The sequence below is a fragment of the Acipenser ruthenus genome, chromosome 16, assembly GCF_902713425.1.
Source record: "Acipenser ruthenus chromosome 16, fAciRut3.2 maternal haplotype, whole genome shotgun sequence".
Lineage (NCBI taxonomy): Eukaryota > Metazoa > Chordata > Actinopteri > Acipenseriformes > Acipenseridae > Acipenser > Acipenser ruthenus.
The window spans coordinates 32,489,986-32,512,306 of NC_081204.1; the positions used below are offsets into that span (position 1 = coordinate 32,489,986).

At 38.8% G+C, this 22,321-nt stretch overlaps 1 protein-coding gene across 2 annotated transcripts in view; it reads right to left on the reverse strand.

Annotated features, from left to right (window-relative positions):
- LOC117412171 (teneurin-1-like) overlaps positions 1–22,321 on the reverse strand; it is a 159,877-nt gene that overhangs the window by 69,749 nt on the left and 67,807 nt on the right. For both annotated transcript variants that reach the window (XM_058989491.1, XM_058989490.1), the window contains exon 4: positions 5,545–5,782. In XM_058989491.1, the coding sequence (XP_058845474.1) occupies positions 5,545–5,782 (238 nt within the window). The remainder of the gene's footprint in view (positions 1–5,544; positions 5,783–22,321) is intronic.

Consider the following 22,321-nt stretch of genomic DNA (forward strand, 5'->3'; position numbering starts at 1 on the left):
GATATTTAGAAACAAGCCTAAAGCGTGCTTCCTCAATATGAGTAGCCATTAACTGGGCTACTGGTATGTGAGCACTAGCACTCAGGGCTTGTTTCTGAGTATGGCTCTTGGCCTCGTTTGCACAGACTTGATTTGAGGTATTCTAATACAAAAATGCTAACCAGGACAACACTTTCTCACAAGCACCTGACAATCAGGTGTTTATTTGCGCACCATATTCAGTGTATATGTTCTTTCTGAGGGCCGAGAAACAGCACAGACCATGCAGGAGTATGGATTTCTAATGTTAATCTGGCCTACAGTATATGTGACCTAGGGATAATACTGAGATGCTTGATGCAAGACAAGGGCATTCCCTAGTGCTGTAAAATATGAATGCAATCCAGGGGTGTATTATCCGGGTGGGGTACAAGCTGACATTGGTATCTACCTGACAGAAACTGTAATATGCGGCTTGCTAATATGAAAGCAGTGTACACAGCAACTTAGGGTCATCATAATCTCCCAATTAAATGGGAAATGGATACATTTGTGCAAAACCAGCGGATTATCGGATTACTCCCAAATGCAAACTGCATGGTCTCTAAGCGTCTAGGAGTGTGTGATAAAAAAATTGGAGCAGGCTGGTGGAAGTCCCGGGCAGTTATCATGTTCACCATGTAGAGTGTGTCAGACAGACAGACAGACATGATCAGTTATCATGTTCACCATGTAGAGTGTGTCAGACAGACAGACAGACAGACAGACATGATCAGTTATCATGTTCACCATGTAGAGTGTGTCAGACAGACAGATAGACTGACAAGATCAGTGATCATGTTCACCATGTGGAGTGTGTCAGACAGACAGGCAGACTGACACGATCAGTGATCATGTTCACCATGTAGAGTGTGTCAGACAGACAGACAGACTGACATGACCAGTGCATTTTGTATTTATTTAGCTGCTCTTAATCTACCATGCAGTATAATTCATTAAGGTTCATAAAAAGGAACTGCCCTAATGCTCATGCCTGTGCTGCATCCTGCCAAAGCGTTTACAAGTACTGAGTCAGATACAAATTGAAAATCAGCTACATTATTTTTAATAACACAGCCTGTACAGGCACCAGCCAATAAAAAATCAAATAAACAAACTGCAAATGGAAAGGTAACAGGCCGGAGGCAATACGTTGACTTTCAAGTCAGAGGGATCAGCCACATGCGTTAAGAGCTAGATAAAAAATAACAATAACACTGAAATAATAAAAAAAAAAGAACGTACCTATAATCAATTTAGAGAGAAGGTGGTGCGGAGTTGTTAGGCTGGGTGTTTATAAATCCTGTAAAAAATCAATATCTGGTCGAGAACAATGTAACTTGTATCACCAGTGGTTTCTTCTAAATAACATTGCACTGCCGGGTTCTTGTGTAGGGGTATTTATGTTTTGTAGAGAGGCAGAGAGATACATTTTCATTCTGCACTTTGACTCTATTCATGATTTGGTTCCCAGAAAAAAAAAAGTTAAAATCACTTGTAACTATTGCTATTTTGTTTTGCTTTTTTTGTTTATACTCCCTCAATAAATTCTATGTGCAGCAAAGTAATTTGAACAATGAAACATACATGAAGAAACCCTACAAAATAAATAGATACCGGGACTTTAAATGTATTTGGCATCTCAGTAACTAATATTAATACCATAGCAAAGTATATCCGTTTATAAAGATCTGAAACATTATTAATGAATGCTTCTTATATTGTTGTTTTTTTTTTTTTTTTAGATTTCAGAGTTGACTCGGAATCATATTTCCTCAGACAATAGTCACAATGGCTATCAAGGGACTTGCTACAAAATATTTACCATTAGGTGAAACAAATCCGGATCTATATATAATATCAACTATCTCTGTTATTGGTGTTCACTGTAAAGACACTGGCTAGGCCTTGTCTTCCTGTAATTTGCTAAACTTTGGGCATGCAGTTACACGAACTAGGTGTTTGATACTTATGTATTTAATGTTCTTGACAAAACTTTTTTTTCCGCCTTTCTTCCTTGATATTGATTGTGTGCCCTTTTCGTCAAGTGGAAGGCAAAACTTTGTGTGAAACCAGACAGGAGAAAAGAGAAGGAGACTTCACTGCTAACCCACGACCTTCGGTAGCGCTATCATCCAAATCAAAAAACCACCAGCCTTTAAACGCTGCTTGATAGGTGTGAGCGAGAGTATAAAGTCTCACAGCCAAGTGCAGCTCAGGTTAGGCTGGGAGCTTGAGGGCGATTGAGTGCTGAATCTCCTGGGATATACTTCATAGTATGTTTGTTTTTTTCCTTCCAAATTCATCCACATTTTCTTTACTCCTGTATTCTGACAGGAACGTTTCAAAGTACAATTGGTGCATGAATGTGTTATTAAAAAGACAACCTTATGCTATACAGTCAATCTGTGCTTTACAGTCGATCTGCAAAGAACCCTGTAGTGCTCTGGTGGTTTTTGTAGTTAAGCGTATCTTTTTTTATTTTAGCACAGTCAGGTTATATAGTTGCAGACAGAATAGATTTGTTTTTTAAATAAAGGTACTAGCTTGTGTTTAATATATTTATGCTGGTATAGAGCCTCTAGTAAATTCTTCAGGACTTTATGACAGGTGCACCTGAGGCCCATGTTTAATATTTAACGCTGCAGAATTATTCTGAATATTAAGAAAATATTAATATAATTTTATAGCAGTCAAGGGAAGCCATGCTTCAGTCAGATTGTTTACATGGTAGGTACACAGTAAATACATGTGTACTTACAAATAATTACAATGCTATTATGCATCGTTACAATGTACTTAATGTGTGAATCTTTTGCCCTGATATATGTAAGCACACAATTGTATCAGAAAAGGAGAGAGTGAGAGAGAGAGTGAGAGAGAGTGAGAGAGTGAGAGAGAGAGTCAGCGAGAGAGAGAGAGAGAGAGAGAGAGAGAGAGAGAGAGAGAGAGAGAGAGAGAGAGAGAGAGAGAGCGAGAGCGAGAGAGAGTGAGAGTGAGAGAGAGAAAGAGAGACTTTCTACTGGTGGAATGCAGGGTACGTCAAATCGATAGAAACCGGTTAAAAGGTTATTAAACTTTCTCATCATAACCTCTACCCTGTCCGGCTCTGAAAGTCATCATTGTTAACAAGCAGTGGGTAATATCCCCTGCCTTGCTAGCAGACAGGATTAAACTCCACATCTGAAACGTTATTTCCCCAGAGTGCAAGAGAAAGCAGAATGTGTTATTTCTCCAGGTGGTGGATAGCTAGACATATTCCTTAACTCCTGTGTTCAGGTATGAACCTGGGCACAGGGTTCACATCCTTGAGCATGTGGTGTGCATAGCAATGAGAAACTGAAGGAGCTTTACGAAAATATAAGAAACCACCAGAGTGCAATTCAAAATGTCTAATGCACAAAATATCATTAATATTATAATACTGTTTGTGAATAATTGAATTGGGAAACATGGAGGGAGCACTGGATGCAATAGCTTTAAGAAAGTGGATCTCTTGATGCTAGACTACTACCTTAGTGCTACCTGTAGGAGTACTGGAAAGACAAACAGAGCCTTCCTGTATGAAGCTCTGCAACAGCACAGCTTTTTCTAAGGTTCGAGTCATCCATGCAACCAGGCACATAAAGCAAGTACTGACGTGGACATTTTGAATCATGTTCTACCTCGGGGGGGGGGGGAGAAGAAGGAGGTTTTAATAGACAGGGCTGAATGAGTGCCTATTTTATTTCACCTGTACCCTCTTGTAGCTGCCGCTGGGAATCGTTCCTCTTGACTGCTTATCAATTATCATTCTACCTAACCTGTCATGTTGGACACGGTTCAGATCTTTAACCTTTTTGTTTCCACTCAAACCAATCTACGGATGAAGATTGAAGCAGAAACGGATTATTGTCATATCCAGTGTATTAAAGGGTACTGCCGATATCACGCTGCTCAGAGTGGTGTTTCAAATAATTAGAATAAATATTTCCTATGCAGCTGGTATTTCTGCCATTTTGAAGGCGAGTGGCATTTTCAATTCAAAGACTGGATTGACAAGTTTTGTTTTGGGCTTTTGCATATTCATCTAATAAAGAACAACAAAAGCAGCGTATCCTTTACAATGTAAAACGCTGATGTAAAACGGATTAACCAGAACGTTGTTAAATTCACCAGGAGTTGCTCAGCGAACTGTTGTTAAATTCACCAGAGCGTCACCGCTGAAGCAGTGGATTCGCTAGGGTTGAGAGTCGGTGAACTGTAGCAAAACCAAAATGGCCGCTCCCACTGCGGCAGTTTGTCTTGTACGGAGATACTATTATCAATGTAGTTGTAGATTCAGAGACGCCAAATCTTTTGAAAATGGGTATGGAGTTGTGTAATTTTAATAAATCTATAATAGCACTAATAAACATATTGATAAACAATATCACATTTGCCAACTTATCCAGAGTAGCCGACTGAGCTGGTGACGTACAAGAATTCGATATGAGAGAGAGAACAGATTATTATTATTTTTTTTATCGTGTATGTTATTTGTCCTTTTATACTTCAAACAAATTTCACAAAGTTGCGAAAAGTGGGCGAACTGTATTTGAAAGTGTATCCATTAATATATTCATATTTATAAATATTTACAGTTGCAGGCTAGCTGCTTTCTACATTTTAATGTAACAACAAGCTAGCTCCTAATTAGTCGGTTAAAGATAACTAAACCTTCGTCCCAATAAGCTTTCAGCTCGCACAGGTCAACCACAGCCTTGAATGCTGCAACAGCAACCTTTCTATTATTATTATCAGCTATGTTGATTCACCAAACTGTTGTTAAATTCCCCGCACCGATGAGCACCAAGTGATGTCACTTCCGACTCAGCGATGCAGAGTACTGATGAATTTAACAACACACCCATACCTCTAATTCAAAGACAGGCTTTCAAAGAAGTTGTTTATATGCTGTTGAAATGGCAGGATTCCTGTTCAGATGTGCAGGATCAAGACTGCCTGCAAGCCCACATGGGAGACAGCCTCTTTACTTACTGTGTGTCTCTACCGCAGACAAGATTGCAAATGAAGACACCTCAAACCAGGCCAAAGCTGGCTGATGCAGATAGTAGTCTAACCTGTTGGATCCAGTTCAGGAATACAGACAAGACGGGAAGCCTGTGTCAAGTCTGCTCTAGACAGGTATAGGATAACACGGCTAGACTACGAGATAGACAGATTAACAATGTGGCTTTCTTCATTTCGGCTGGTATCAGCCAATTATATCTCTCCTTCTAAGAAATAGCAGCCATGTCCAGGTACACAAGAGCTGTTAAAGAGCCTGTCCCTATGTATTTGTCTACGATTTATATTAAAACAAAAATCTTCATCTTGGTGGTCAATGTCACATGCATTAAAGAGGGAAATTCAGCTATACAATGTTACTTAGAAGCAAAAACATACACTGACACGGGATTAGGGCAACAATGCTTCGAGAACGTAGCCCATTGTTACCTGCTTTGAAACTCATAGTTCAGTGATTTGGGCTTGGCTGCCACCCACCTGGTCTCCAGTGGTATGTTGCTGTTGAGGACCCAGCTGTTGTGGAGGTGCAGGTTGTCCTGCTGAGTGGTGGAGTCCGTGGGGGCTGGGCTGGGCTGACTGCGCGCTGGCATGGTGTTCCTCTGCATGGGATCCAGCTTCTGGGGCGCAGGGCGGCTGCAGGTGCACGTGTGGGGAGGGGGGGGCGGCGGGGGAAGCGGACGGAAGTTGAATTGGCCACGAGGGCTGCTCGGGAGCTCTGCAAATCAAAAAAGACAAACGTATATAATTAATACCCCTGTGCTGCATGAGGCTTTCATCCAGCCAACAGATAAGCATGTTGGAACAGCTTGTGTTAGCTTAACTGAGTTTTGACTCCAGTAAGCTGTTTGAACCATTTTCTTTTTCAAACATGAAAGAGCTCTGAAGGTTTGTGCAATTTTAAATGTGCCGCTTAGTAGTCTTGCTAAAATTGACAGCGTTTACTAGTGCACTGGAGCAAAAGCACAGTGACCAGTGACTGGCTAATTTAAATAAACCTTTTTTCCACATAAGGGATACTGGCATGAAAAACTTACAAAGCACACAACAAAAGCAAACAGGCTTTGAAGACCTCCACTTTTGGTGCACATTCCTAAATGCCAAACAAACTAAAATAACAAAAAGGCAACCTTGTTATCACCCACTTCCAAGAACAGTTTACAGCATAGAGCCCTGCTGCAGGTTTGACTGTATTGTAAGCATCTGACTGTATTGTAAGTGGCTGTATTACACAAAACCTGATATTATTGTAGTAACACCGATAAGACTATAATATATGATTTAAGCGTTCATCTGATTGGACTTACAAAACAACAGCAACAATGATGTAGGTTTGGCTGATGTTTATGTACAGTACAGCAGGAGTTTCTAACTGAATCAATGATTTGATCTAATTACTGCAGGAACAATTCAAGACCATGTTATATGCTGCATGTTCTATCTGTTTTGCATGTGCATCAGAGTTAACATGGTTCCCTTTAATGCCACACTTCCAACTGCACCATTAAACCAGTCTGTCAATGTCCGTTATGGGGTCGTTCCACCCACAGCCTACAAACCAGCCTGCATGCAGACATTACACAAAGTTTCAAGATCACCTGTATGTATGACACGTTGAATATTTTCCATTTATAAAGCAATCCACCTGTCTCAGCTGTGAAATCCAACATTCTCCAGTGAACTGGCCCAGAAAGAACATTTAAATGTAATATGCTTTAAAGAATTCCCCTAAAGTACAGTATAAACCCAATCTATTTTCCAAAGGTGAAGCAGGGCGCACTGATGTCAAAACATGACATCTTGACAGAAACCATCTCCATAAAGATAAACACAGCTACACGGATTTGCTGTGACTGTCAGGGAGCAATTATAATATGAACGGTTCAATGTGATGCCATCAGTAGAGCTGTGTTTGTATATCTGAATAAACCCTGGCCTATCTCATCTCACAGCTGTAGGTCCTCTAGCTCCTCTTAATGAGACCGGGACAAATTTGGCTGTTATTCTAAGCAGTTTGGCTGACACGATTTGTCCATTCAAAAATGGTCTGTCTGCACTTTCGATATGCTCAGTGTATTTGCACAACGGATAAAATCACTTCATGCTTAGTTATCCGGAGCTTAATGTGAAGTAAGAGGAAAATGTGGATCTAAAATCCTCAGACGAGAAGTTTGTTCATCGCACATGAGGGAGGGGAGCTGCAACAAAGGGCTGGCTATTTAAAAAAGAGGAAAATACATTTGTGTTTCAAAGGCAAAATGATCTGTTGAATTACATTTATAAGGACATCTGCACTAATTCATTTTTTAAAATAATTATATAGATAGATAGATAGCTGGATAGATAGATAGATAGATAGATAGATAGCAATTGGAACACTATAGATCCCTTGCCCTTTTGACCACACTATCAACCAGCAACAAAAAACAATATTACATCTAGAAGTGATTCGGTTATTAAGAAGCGTGTTTCTAACTTCACCAAGTCCAGCATTTTCACTCCCGTGCTTAAGTGACAATAAGTACCAAGCAGTAATTGAGCTATTCACACTTGCATAAGCAGCATACACTCATTTTAACACTTCATCATCGGCCACTGGAGGAGGAGACCTGAACCCCGTGGATGAAGAATATAGGAATGACTCAAGACTCATTTCAGTCTGAAAACTGTTGTATTTCACTAAAGGTTGACAACACTACAAAGTATGTTCTGAGTTTGATGGCTCTGTGTCAGAACTACGTTGGATTTGTATATGTTGTGGGTTTAGTGAGCCAGTGCTTTTGCGTTATGCATCATCTTCACAGCCGTTACCGTGGAGTGCACCCCCCCACACTGCTCTGGCCACAGTAAGATCTTGAAACAAGAAAGCAGTATAAAGCCTGGAGGTTAACAGCACCACATTCGTCAGCACCTCATCTTCCACTTTAAACGGACTACCCACTGACCAGCCAAACAGCCTAATGGGATTCCTGTGCAGGGGTGGAGTGGTGGGGGTTTCATTTTTTTGATAATTGCTAATTACACTAATGCAATACAGGGTCATGCAAATTATGTTAATGTCAAAGCACGAGAGCTATTTTCACTTTGTGTCATTTTGCCCTGGTTTTGCAGAATGCATCACAGATGGCATCAAAATCCCACTCTTGTCTTTGCAAGGACTTCCATTAGAATGAATGGCACCAAAGGGCTTGGTGCTGCAATGGAAACATGCTCTGGGGCTCAAAAACAAATGAAGGATATTTTTGAGTGTTGATGCTTCAGCAGAAATTAATGATCAGCATATAAAAACAACAACAGCGTTTCAATATTGCCCCTCCCAGGTGATATTGAAGGCAATTCAAAAATGTGAAAAACCTACTTTATAAAAACTTGTCTTTTCAATATGTTCGACTTGATTTTCATGTAATCAACAGCAAAATTATTTTGTATCAAGGCAGTGGTTTGTGGCTCACGTGGAACAGATTCTAGATTCTCTGCCAGGTTCCAGTAAATAGCCATTCACATTCCAAATCCATTGCCACTGTTGACATTTACTGGCACCTAATATTGCCAGCCTGTGCCCAGAGAGGCTTAATAGAAAAAGAGTGTGTAAGCAAAGGATAGAAAAACAGATGCAGCAGATGGTTCGTTTGGAGGACTGAGTGAGGCACCTTGGTGGGGGAAAAAAAAAATACAAAAAAACAAGCCAATCAAAACTGAACGCTGATAAACCATATTATTGTGCATTTGAACAAGTGGATTTAGCTTTTGGCATAAAGGCTTGGTAATTTTTCAAAATGTTCGCTCTAGTGCACTGGGGTTTGAGATCTGTCTTCAAAATCACTGCAGGAAGAGCGATAAATAAAAAAAAAACAAGTGCTCTGGCTTTTCTGTTCCGTACCACATCATGGATCGTTATCGCTGTGTTACCTGTGTGACAATGTAGGCAATAATCCTGACACTATCAGCACAAGAGCGGCCATTTTCAAACGAGCTTTGAAACAGAGTTTGAAGTTCTAAGTCTAAAAAGTTGTCAGGATGTTAACAATGAAAAGAAAAATGGCCGGTATGTTATTTAAATGGTTGTAGCAACACATGGGGATGTATAACGTTATACTTTCTGGAACCCTGCTGCTTACTCTTTAATGCTTTTACACATTGACAATATTAACTGAACATGGGCTTTTAATAATTGAGTAATTCATGTTTTATCCTCAATATTTATGACAGCTATTTTGGATGTTATTTGAAGAATACATGTACTTGTTTTAAAAGCCACCAAGTGATAAAAGGAGTCATTCAAGTCTGATTTCTGCTGCTAATCTTGGCAACAGACAAAAAACAAAGCAAAAAAAAACCAAAAAACACATTCAGGACCTGAACTGAACTCCTTATTTAGAACAATGTTTTGTTTCCCAATATTTAGCCAGTTACTAAAGAAAGGAAAGTAAAAAAAAGGTTGTGGCTTTCTAGGATGAGAAAGATTAGTGGTCATAATAATAAAAAAAAAAAACCAAAACTTTGTAACCGAGCAGCTTTTGAAATGTAGAACGTGCCGTGTATTCTGAACCCTAGCATATTACCCAGACTTCTGGAACTGAACAGAGAAGCAGTCCAGTAAAACAATGTAGGATGACGACGGTGCCTCTGTTTATGCAGCTCTAGACATATGCTATTAACTGGGATGATTAATGGGCCTTAGTGGCCCATTCGGACCTGAGGAGATCTGAGACTCAAACTGATTTAGTAATTATCCTAGAGGAGTTTCATACTGAGTACATGGAAACATGAATAATACAGAGAAGAATGTAGGACAGAATAAAAGGCAAACAAAACAAGAAACTCAGCTTTTGAATGGGAACTTTATGTGTTCACTTTATTATTATTTTTGTCAACCAACCAGGCTACTGGAATTCTGCTGACACTGCCTTACTGTTAGACCAGAACACTGCTGCTGCTGTTAATGGCTTAGAGGAAGCCTATTGTGACTCAACAGTTAGCCAAATCAATAACCTCTGGACCTTTTCAAGCCTTATTTCAACAAACCCCTTTCAACAAACCCCAAAAGTTTACAACCGAGAGGAGGCCATTCGGCCCAGCTTGCTTGTTTGGTTGTTAGTAGCTTATTGATCACAGAGTAGCTTATACCGTAAAAAATAATAAAAAAAAATAATAAAAATACCCAGAAACAAGGCTTTTATTGCAATCGTGTTTACACTTCAAAATTACCCATTTCTTTATATTTCATGTAACAAATCCATTACTGAAAAAAACAACGTACATGATCTAATAATGGTAAAGAACCTCTGTCTTCTGAAGCAGAAAGTTTCATAAATTCCAAGTTCTAAAGGTTATGCGCAATACTGAATACATAATATATAAAATGTATAATCCGCCGTTATTCGGCAAACCCACACAGAGCATTCCCTTTAAAATACACTACCCTGGGAGTTATATTTTGTTAATTTCATGGTATTTTTTTTTTTCAATATGAACATTGAAAGCAATAAAGAGCCTCAGGATTCCCCTGCCCTGATTCATTGTGTGGCTGTGGTTTACAGACAGATTCCATCTTCAGCTTTTACTACAGGGCTTTAAGATCCTTTGAGGATTTGCATATTTATGTTTTAGAGCGATGTCTCTGCCCAAATAAAATACAATTTGGCTGGTGTTTAAGATGCAAAACCGATGATTTTTCATCAAGTTTCAACTCCCTTGTTAGTTGCAACAATTATAAGGAGAATTTTACAATAATAATTATTTAATAATTTAATACAGTAAACAAGCTTGATTTTTGCAGAAAACGTAAAGCAATGAGGGTTGTATTTTGACCTTACATTCACCTGTGCACCAATTAGATACAGCTACTGTTAGGTCATTGTTTTGTAAAACAAATAAGAAACCATTGAGATGACTTACTTCCCCCTTAAATGAATATCAGGGTTTCTGGAGAGGTAACTTTATAGGGTGCTTGTTTCTTTGTTTTTTTTAAGTCATGCTTGTGACGATTTTCAGCAAGGAGCTTTGAGGAATCTAAGCCACAGTCCCTTTAAAGATGAACTTTAATGATAACAGTGGCGTGTCTTAATAACGCATATTTTCTTCACAGGACTTTACCTGTATGTAATAAAGTTATTCAATGCTATCTAGCCTGGGGGAAAACATTAGAAGCATTTATACAGCCACTGTTTAGATCATTAAAATAGACCCTGAAGTCTGAAATCAGATCTCTGCACTGCCAGGAGAAAACAATTCATCTAAGCTACTTTAGACATAATTTGAACTGCCTGTGCCTCTGAGATAAACTCGCTGTCATCACACCAAAGAGGTACATTGCTGGAATGAAACAGTTTTGTCCCTGTGTTCCTTCACAAAGGCCAAATGTTACTGCCTGTTGTGGGACTGATGTAAGGTTTCCTTCACTCCCAACCTGCCAGCTATTTAAACTTCACACGACTGGCTTCTAATTGAAGAGAATAACCTGATCTCATTTTCGTCTTTCAAGGTTGGAGCTCTGAGCTTCAGAAGGTATTCTCTGGTTTCCTCCTCAAAGCTTGACAATTTTCCTTTGCAGCTAAAAGGCTTCCTTTTCTTCTCTGTGACAGGTGTGTTTGAAGTTTCACCTTGGTTATTGTTTTTGAAAATGTTGTCTGTTCTTGAGACAAGATGTTGGGCTGCATTTGCCACATGCCACATTGAAAATGCTCCTACAGCTATGGCCAAACGTTTTGCATCACCCTATAGAATTAACACATTTTGCATCATAAAAAGTCAAATGAAACCTGCTGAATAATGTTACGTTACGTTTGTAGTTTTCCATATACTTTCAGACAAACTGACAGAAATGTGACATTTCGAAATCTAACATGAAATACTGTACAACTATTATTACGGCTTCCGGTAGACTTTTGCGATTTCATTTTGTAGCTTCTTTGATTACATGATGTTAAATAAAAAAAAAAATCTAAATTATGTTCATGTAGTTTATTTTTAAAAAGTAAGCCTCAATCCTACAATTCAAGGTGATGCAAAACTTTTGGCCACAGCTGTACAGTAAATAAAATAAAGTATTCTTATGCACCGGAAGACGTTTCTAATTACAGGAAGAAAGTGTTATGACAACCAATAAAGGCCTCATGTCCACTACCCATTATCTTGCTTTCACCCAATAGAGAGTTTTTGTCTCAAATGTTCTATAAACATATGTAAATATGTTCAATTTGCCCTGCTAGATACAAATCAATATTTATCTCAGTGAGCAAGAAATGAATTGATTGCATTTGTTAAAACTCCTGGACTCCAAATCAGCAACAATCCAACCAACATCACACTGTGATACCGATTCTGTTTATCAGATTTGAATGGGCGCTGTGAATGGAAATACATCATTACTTCTAACAGGAAAATCTGATAGCTTTTAAGATAAGAATAGGATTTGTAGAAATAGCAAAGCGATGTATTGAATTCATTTTCTATTCTGTCTGCAGTTTAATCTTTTCAGTTTTATTCCATTTTAGTTACTCATCACATATTCTTTGTTGTAGCTATAGCATGCTGTGTCCCTTCACTCACAGGTACTTCTCGCAAATCAAAACTGAGCTGGGCCAAGTGAAAATATTGGATTTATTTGATCATGTTAGCTATGACATCATGACTTGTGCCACGGGTGAACGAGTAAAGAATTCAAATGTTTTCGGTTTTAAACAATGCTATTGTAAATTAAAAGAGAAGGAGAGAAGAGAGTCGAGCAAAAATGTATAAACCGGGGACAAAAAAACACAAAAAGTAACATCTAGCAAAACAGTATCCTCACTGACATCGTATACATGTATATGACATTTCTACAGACAAGTCAATTTAATGGGAAATTAGAAAAATATTAATGTTGTTGACAAGATTCAGTTGGATAACCCTGTGATTGCATCTTCTGACTAATTCATGATACCTGAGGCTTCTAGCCTGTGGAAGCAGGCATGTTAGAGGTGATTTAAATGAAGGTGAAGGCATGGCTGTGATGGCTGGTCAGTCCTAATGTTACATATGATATAAATGAAGGTGAAGGCATGGCTGTGATGGCTGGTTAGTCCTAATGTTAGATATGATTTAAATGAAGGTGAAGGCATGGCTGTGATGGCTGGTCAACTCTAATGTCAATCTCTCTTTGAAGAATTGATTTGGACAGGTGTTCTCGCTTTCTGTATTTTAGTGTTGCTGGGATGTGAAAGAAACAGGGAAAAAAAGCTGCCTTTATTGAAACCCGATAGCTCGCAATATCGCCTTGGGCATGCTCCTTTTATGCTTAATGTAGGATGTTCAGGAATTTTATTTCAAAGCTCCAGGTAAGAAAAAATAAAATAATAATTTATGAGCTGAAATGTATTGTGTACATCCTACAAAAGTCAATTTTTGAAGTGGAAAAAAAACAAAATCCGATCATAAAAGTAATATACTTGTACCGCAGTAGGATATATTGGCTCCCATACTGATTCAAAGCTCATAAACCTGTATTTCCAATTGTATTTCTTGTGCTACAGGCACCTTCAATAAGGAGTCGAGTACTCTGTGAATGTTTCAAAGTTTCTGCTCAGTCTGAAATTACATTTCAGAATCTCTGCGGACCCTGTGGTGTTTCAAAACGCCATTTGACTTCGCGTGCATGTACAAAATGCTTAAAATTAGATCTTGTCTACACATATTTATGGAAATAAAAATGAACAGCCAAGCCCAGAGCAGGGCAACATTAAAGCAAAGGGAGCTGTAGAGGCTGGCTGTCTGATAGCAGTGTGGGTTTGTGTTACTGCCACCTGTTCCAAAGGTTACTACAATAGTCAACCCTGAAGTACATGAAAAATGTGACAGGATTTTTTTCAGGCACACCACATGAGACCATCTTTGCCACTGAGGAAAGGGTAAGGTTGAATATTTATGTAACAGGACCGACAGGTAAGGACTAAAAAAGAATGAGGTAAGATGAGAAAAATAGGTATTGTGTAAGAGGATAAGAGGATGGGTAATAATAATAATAATAATAATAATAATAATAATAATAATAATAATAATAATAATAATAATAATGTCAATTTTTAAAATCCAAAATCAATGTAAAGCCAATGTAAAGAGAAAAAAGGACGTATTTATTTCAGAATAAAGCTATGGATCACTCTTATTGAAGCGCTCATTGGATTATGGTGGAATTATTGGATCTAATAAAAAGCAGCTTCTAATAATAGACTAATCTTCTTGAAATTGAAAGTGCCTTGCAGAGTTTAAAATGCCCAGTTCCAATGTTTCCTCCAATGACCCCTGGCAGTGAAGTCCAAGTCAGGACTTGCTGACTACCTGATCTCTGGAGACCCCAGTAGGAAGGTCAGGTGCACTGTCCCTAGCTGATTCACCTCCGAGCACAAACGCAGATACAAGGCGAGTCCCTGGGGATCTACCACAGCGTTCTTTATGGTAAGCTGGTTTGTATATCGAGTTGGTAGCTTGCCTGTACTTGCTATTGTGGGGCCACTGAAGCATCAGCAAAAATTAATTAGGTTTTTCTTTTTTTTTCTGTTCCACTCACCAAGCAGACATTGTCCTTGGTATTGCCAAGTTTATTGGATGAGGTGCTTTTTAGACATGCAGCTGTCTCAATTAGCTTACCCACAATGTACAAGCTGGTAGCACTGAGGTAGGTAATACACCGAAGGATCTCACACAGACCCATTCTAATCAAGTTCTAATGAACTACTTGACAGTTCTGCGGTACACAGGAATATAGGAGGGATGATTCAGCATACGGGAAGACACAACAAACCCCCTAGATGAAATCTATATCTTGCATGAGAGAAAACTAATCACATTTGGGTCAGCTCCACTTTATATATAGTGTGCAATTCCGTTTTCATTGTGCGCCTGAAAAAAAAAAAAAAAAACATCAAGAACTGGAACTAACACATGGGGCTGCTATTGTCCATCGAGTCTGCCGACAGCTGCTTAAGACCATTCAGATAAGAAATGATTCTCATGCCAGATGGAGAAGGACTGATAAAGCAACTCTGTTGACAGCTCCGGTATTGATCTTGTTTCAAGAAATGATATAGAAAGGACACAGGAAGTCTATCCATCTACCCACGGTGCGCTTTTACTGCCACTGTCACAGCTTCAGAAACAATTACGCCTGAACAGCATGGCACAGCGCGGCTTGCTGACCACTCTCTTATAGCAAGTTAAAGACACGGCCTGGGCATTATTCAATGAATAACCCGCAGCAGCACACCAGCTGTTATGTCTGGTCTGACTTCTGATTGAATGCTCACAACTCTGACAGTATTGCTCATCAGATATTTTGACTCCCAAATGACAGCAGATACTATATACGTCGTTCGGGTAAACGACTTTGTTTTAGTTCACCAAAACAGGCCATATGTTTCGTGAACCGATTATGTGCTATCGATTTGTTTCATGAGAACAGGGCATGTTTTAGTGGCAATATGTTGACCGAAACTGTTACGATTTACCCAAACTGCCTGTAGGTGTGTACTATTGACAGGTACTCAAAATAGGCTACATCTGGAGAGGATGAGCAGAAGAGCACTTTGCCTTTACAATATGGTATAGATATATCTGTTAGCACCATTAGGAACACACTGAATATAAAAGTTCATGCTGAAGGCTTGAATATCCTGCACCTCATCTGTAAAACCGTCCAAACCACTGACACAACCCTCCCGTTTAGAAACGACAATTAACATAGCAGCAGCACAGACAACTTAAGGAAAAGAAAATAACAGTGATACAAGGTTTCTGTAGACAGCAGACTCTGGTGACAGCTTTCAACAGCTCCTTGCTGTTATCAAGCTAAACACAGCTGTTCATTCTAAAGGATGTGGTGGGTTGTTTTGCAGCAGTTTTATTGATGCCAGAGAGGCTTCACTCATAAGCGTGGTGCATATTTGATGAACGGTTTGTTCATGGCTCGGTGACCTCATTTTAATGTCTCCAGATACGTCTCCTGGTCAGAACCAGTAAAACCCTTTGTCAACCTACCCAGAACAGGCATACTGCTGCCTGAACAATGCTGAACAAGAGACAACAAACACCACTTGATAAATTTACAACATATTCTAACAGGTCTTGATACGAAGGTCTCTTCTGCTGTCCATCAGCAACACATGAGGACAGTAACAATGAATGCACGCGGCTATCAACAATGAGTATTTAGCCCACGAGCAGGACTGTAAAATGCCTGCTAATGCATGTAATTATAAAATGTCATGAACAGTAGATCAAAACTGATTCCCCGCCCCCCCCCCCCCACCCCCTTCCAGCCCCCAGAGTATAATTACTCACGTTTGGCCAGCAGATTCTGTGTTCCCATCAGGTGGCTCTGACAGGATGTATTAATTCCCTGCATTCCTGTGGCAATCAGGCTGGCATATTTCAGAACGAGCCTGACAGAAGCAGATCGTCGTCATAATCTTGTCTAACTATTATTCTCTTTCTCTTTCTGTCTGAAGAGTCAGCTCTTAAAGTGCCAGATGTCTTCTGGAAAGATGACATCCCTGCGTTGAAGGGCAGAGCTGTCAGGAACACAGAACATGTGTCTTCAGAGCTACGAAAGCATGTCCCACTAAGCCATGAGCTCCTTGTTGTGGATGCTCAATCTAAACAAAAGCATGCTTTTTACCATATGTTGCCATAGCACATCCCTCACACAGCAGCGGCTGACAGTGGCTCAGGCATTGCTATGAACATACAGCTTGTACATATGTTAGGTATGTGTCTGCATGCATGTATGTAAGTATTCTGATCTAGTTTTAAAAGATCAAAACGGTATTCATAGAACGTTTAAGGTCATTCCCTCAAGCTGCATCATTGCTATTATCATGACTGACATGCAACATTGTCAGATAAATCAGCAGGTAGCAGTGCTTACAAACGTGCATGCTGACCCCAGTATGAACCATGACATGCATAATCTGAAATGCAAATCTGTGCAGACTGACCTATGGAGTGAACATAAGTAACACTGCGGGGCTCTGCTCTGCTCTAAAGCTATTTATTATTTATATTTATTTTTTGCAAAAATGTTATCTGTAGTCTGAACTGGAACTTCAGCAACACATTACATTAAGTGTCAGTACTATAATTGTGTACTACAAGTGATTCAATGTATGATGTTCTATGTCATTTCTATTGTTTGCTATTCATGAAACCTTCTGCAATGCATAACAAACCTTTATCTTAACTTTACAGTTCTTACAAACAGGTATTTATTTTATCCAGAATTTCTCAAATAAATCTGACGGTTCATTGAGGATCTGGAAAAAAATACAAATGTATTATATCAAAATGTAGACAAATCACTTGTCGGTGTTTTTCCACTTATTCCATGAGCTGCTGTAAAGAAATACAACAGCAAGAGTGGTAGAAAAAAAAAGCATACAGGATAGCACAGATTCGACAAGTAAAGCAAAGTAACCAGAGAAATCAGTTTCCTGATCCTCTGCTAATGCCAAGATAACAGCAAGAATCAGACTATTGCTGATTTAATAGAAAGATAATAGTCCTGCTGACATGTAATTAGAGCACTGATGGGAACTAATTACATCTAATTCCTAACTATACACTGCGAGGGCTTGAGGAAGGTCTGCATGGAGGAATGGCACAGTGTAGCTGATGAAGTCAGTGGTTGGGTGGGAAACATAAATAAATCAAACAGTTTAGAAATTGGGACTTGACTTGCAATGATGTGAACAATTTCAATGATTGCGTTATACTTTGTGTGGTGTATAATTAATATTTCTGCTGCCCTATTATTGAGTAATCTTAGTAAGGGCACTGACTGCCCTTAGAAAACAGTTGGTAAAATAGCTACGCAGTGGATTTGGAATAAATATTGCACGGTGGTCCTGCTATGGTAGCATGCTGGTACAGGCATGGTGCTGTGGTATTGTAATGGATCACTATTGTTGCCACTGGTAATATTTTAGCAGTTGCTTATCCCATTGTACTGCCCCTGTGCTACCCTTGCATTGCTTTTTTAGTACCATTGTTATGTGTCCTTATTAGTTCATTTCAAAATCCTAATATTTTGAAAACCATTAAAAGTGTTTACATATGAATCATGTAAAAGCATGTGTCGTAACAAATGCATAACATTTATAAAAAGAAAAAAAAAAGAAAAAAAGAACATTGTTCCAGAACAGATCCAAGATTTTCTCTCAATAGTTCTGCTTCTGTATTGTTGATTGGTTAAAAAAAAAAAATAAAAAAAAGTCTTCATGTCAATAATAATGTGAATAATACAAAAACGTTTATTTCAGTCTGGATTTTCATTAATCTGCCTCCATTCTATTTATTCCCCTGAGGCTAACATTTTATAATTATAAACATTTAAACGTTCAGTCTTACTTGTTTCAAAAACAAAACCCAGAGTGTTTAATTTGGTTAGAAATAACAGCCTGACATTCATTTCATCCCGAATGCAATCAGGCAGGACTAATTTAACAGCATGTACCTGCCCTTAATAGCTATTCTGCATTTCAAAGAAGCGCCCTAATTGTGCAAGCTAAACCTGGTCTCATACTGATTTAAAGGCTTTTGCAATGCAGTTAACGGTGATGTTTAGGTCTGAACGCTGGGCAATATGTACTGTCTGCACCAGGGTTTCATATTTTAGTTTTAGCAATGATGAGTTCACCAGCATTGCGGAATGTGACTACTAGAGTTTGCTGTGGATTTTAAAAATATTCTTAGATAACAATTGCAAAGGACCACTTTGCCCATTTATTTACTCTCGAGAGCTTGCATGGTATGCCAAGGGCAGTAGCTATTTTTTTTTTTAATAATTAGAATTGCATGTGTTAAAGTCCTTTGTACTGAGAGATCAGCTATTGCCTGCTTTGAATTCTTGATGCAGAAACTGTGGTGACTTACTGAACCAAACCTGGCAAGAAGCGGGCCATTATAAAAGAGGCTTTTTAAATGAACAGCCATTTGAATAAAGGACGGTGAACTTCATGCTGATGACTTACATACTAACTTGCCAAAGGCAACATTTCAGAAGAAAATATCAGCACTAATATGCCAAAATCAATTGTAACAGCGCAGTGAAGTCAATAAAAAAAATATATGTCATCCCTGTTTAAAATACGACAAGGTTAGAAGGTGAGGTTAACTAATCTTAAAATACCTGTTTACACTGTTCTGTAACACCTTGATTTGGCAGGAAGACAACGTAATAAAAAAGATGAGAAAAAAAGGTCACAGCTTTTTACACAACAGGTTTCCTTCTGCTAAAGTGAAGAAAATAAGTGTCAGGTTCCATTCACACACTGCAGTAGACCAATGATAAGTGGTTGTCATTTTCAGACGGCCACCCACACATTTACACAAAAACACACGCTTGGAGGGAATTAGTTAAGCTTCAATCAAATGTTAATATTCAAAGAACAAGTTTGTTCACAAATGCATGTAGATCCCTATCAGAAACCTTCTCCCATCAGCATTGTATGTAATCAACTTGTCTTCTCATTGAGGTCCTATGTTATATTCGTATGTTTTTTTTCTTTTGTCTGGGACCAATTCCTATTAGGTTGCTGCAGCAATGTCTCACTATAGTAAATAATCATAGACTGCTAAACTGCTTACCCATTTTCCTGTCCAGATTCCAGGTTATCAACCACACCTTGCTCCTTTTTTGCAATTGCCAATAAACGATTTTCAAATTGTATTATGATCTGCAGATAGCAGGCTTAGATGACACAGGAAGATACCTTGACCGTCTCGATTCAATCCATGATAGAGTGCATTACAAATGCATTACAGGTAGTCAGACGGTGGAAGAAGTGGGGAGGACTTTGGGCTGCATGAGCCCACAATGGAGTCCCCCTGGTGGCTTGTGTTATATAAGTGATGCTAAGCTTGAAACAGCCTACTATGTACACAAGTGTGAGTCAATTAGAAATGTATGTTGGCAAGTCTTACGACTGGCTAATGGAAGATGGCCGGGGAAAAAGGAAGCTATCTATCTCCCGCTGGGCAGAATGTTTCAGCTTTACTCGATGACTTAATGAATCTGCCATCACCAAAGGTGAAGAGCACGACAGGCGCTGATAAGAGTTAAAGTGATGGCAAATGGATTCAGGAGAATTAAAGAGTAGCTGCTTGATTTAACAGAATATTTAAACTAAGGATAGATAGGCATTGAATCTTGTGTCCATGCTGACAACCACAGACAAAAATATATAAATTGCAGGCAAGCTATTTTTCGATCCAGATATATTTTCCAATTGAAAAAAGAAAATGTATGGAGAGTTCTGCTCTGGAGCTTCTGTGCCGAGTGTTTGACACGGAGCTGAAAGAGAAGTTCTGTTTGGCAGTAAGTGGGTGTGGCAGCTTGAGGGCTTTGGTACAGTGCAGCTCATGTGGTCCTCTGCTGATGCAGTCAACATTCATTTTCAGTTCATGCAAACTGCATGGGAGTTCAGTTTCGTTACAGGAGGAAGGAAGGCTGGCTGCAGATGTAATATATTCGGTGGTTCATCTCTCTGTTGGATTAGCAAATGCATTAAGGAAACCCTGCCGGTCTGCAGAGCGCTGTGTTTGTTGACAGTTTATCTGGACCTGCTTTGCACTTTCATGGGAATAGCCCTTGTGGTCTAGAAAACGCCCTTCATAGTCTATACTCTGCTCAACCAGACCCATTGCTTTTAGTTTAGAACAAAGAATCATTTAAAGGTAATCCCCCCATTCCCTTTATTGCTCTGCCAATTTGGGGCACAGCAGCCATTTCCATTCACCTAGATCCTTTACTTATTTAAAATTACTCTGGACGCAGCCACTGGATTAGCTTCCCAATTTGGGATTAAAAAAAAAACAAGCTTGGAGCGTTCGGATTTTAACTGTTATATTTAATTACACTATGTAACACAATTTTTGTTCCTGGGTAGTAAGTGTTATTTCCTAATTGCTTATGCCTCAAAAGTATAGAACATGGCTATTATTCCCCACAAACTTTGCTTTTGTGACCAGAACAGTGATATTTTGAAATTTACCTATTTCCAATGAGAAAACGGGCGAATTTGTGTCTTTTCGTTCACGTAAAGTCAGAAAAAAACAACATATGAATCCAAATTAACATGTATTTATACTAAAGTAATACAAAAATGACTACAAAAGATTTAGAAGTGAGTAGATTTTCGAGATTTACGATTATACTGTAAATCACTTTCACGAATCAGCCCCCAAATGTAGTCTCCCATCATGTTCTCGTTATACTGTCCTTGGTAGCGGCGTTGGAACTAAACTGAACTGGTGGGCTTAAGGCCCCTGTATTTATACTACTATTTATATTATTGGAAAGTTCTAGAAAGTTCTAGAAGTTACTCCAAGTTTACTCAGCACTGAATCTATCTGGAATGTTCTGGAAAATAGGTAAATTTTAAAATATCACTGTCCTGGTCACAAAAGCAAAGTTAGTGGGGAATAATAGCCATTTTCTATACTTTTGAGGCATAAGCAATTAGGAAATAACACTTACTACCCAGGAACCAAAAAAAAAAAAAAAATTGTTACACGGTGTTATTTATTTTGCATTGATTCATGAAATGAACCACAGCACAGACCTCTAACCTTGGGTTTTATTTGTGAAATTGCTGAGCGAATGAGATTTATTAAACTCACCGATAGTGTTGTCAGCAAAAGCAAGCACAAGTAGTTTCTATCTGAGAGACGCTTCAGAACTGAATGTTTCAGGTTGTGTAATGTGGAATACTTTAAACTCATAGATTATTTATTCAACATCAAAGCTTCAGGATGGCAGGAGTCATACATACAGTACCTGACACTACGGAAACAAGATGAAGATGCCCTGATAAAAAGCTGCAGAGGGACAAAAAGTCTTTAGTTTGGGGTTTCCGAGATTGATGCAAGGTTGCAACAAAGCCGCTTTTTTCTGTTCTGCCACAGTGTTATTTTTTCACAGAAATAAATATTAGTAACGCATGCATGCATGAAGCATTTATTTGTACAACTGTATGTTTTACACCCACTTTGTTCAAATACACCTATTCCCCGGAATAATATCGTGGGAAACAAAATCCGTTCAATTGTTTTTAAACATTATACAGTACAAAACTATATCATGTACCAACACTTATTGGCGTTTATTCGATATCTTCCATTCATTTTTATTGAAATGAAGTACATTTTTTTTGCATCTTTGACATAATTGAAATAAACGAATAAGACACTACAAATGAATTTTGCATTACCCCATTACCCCCAC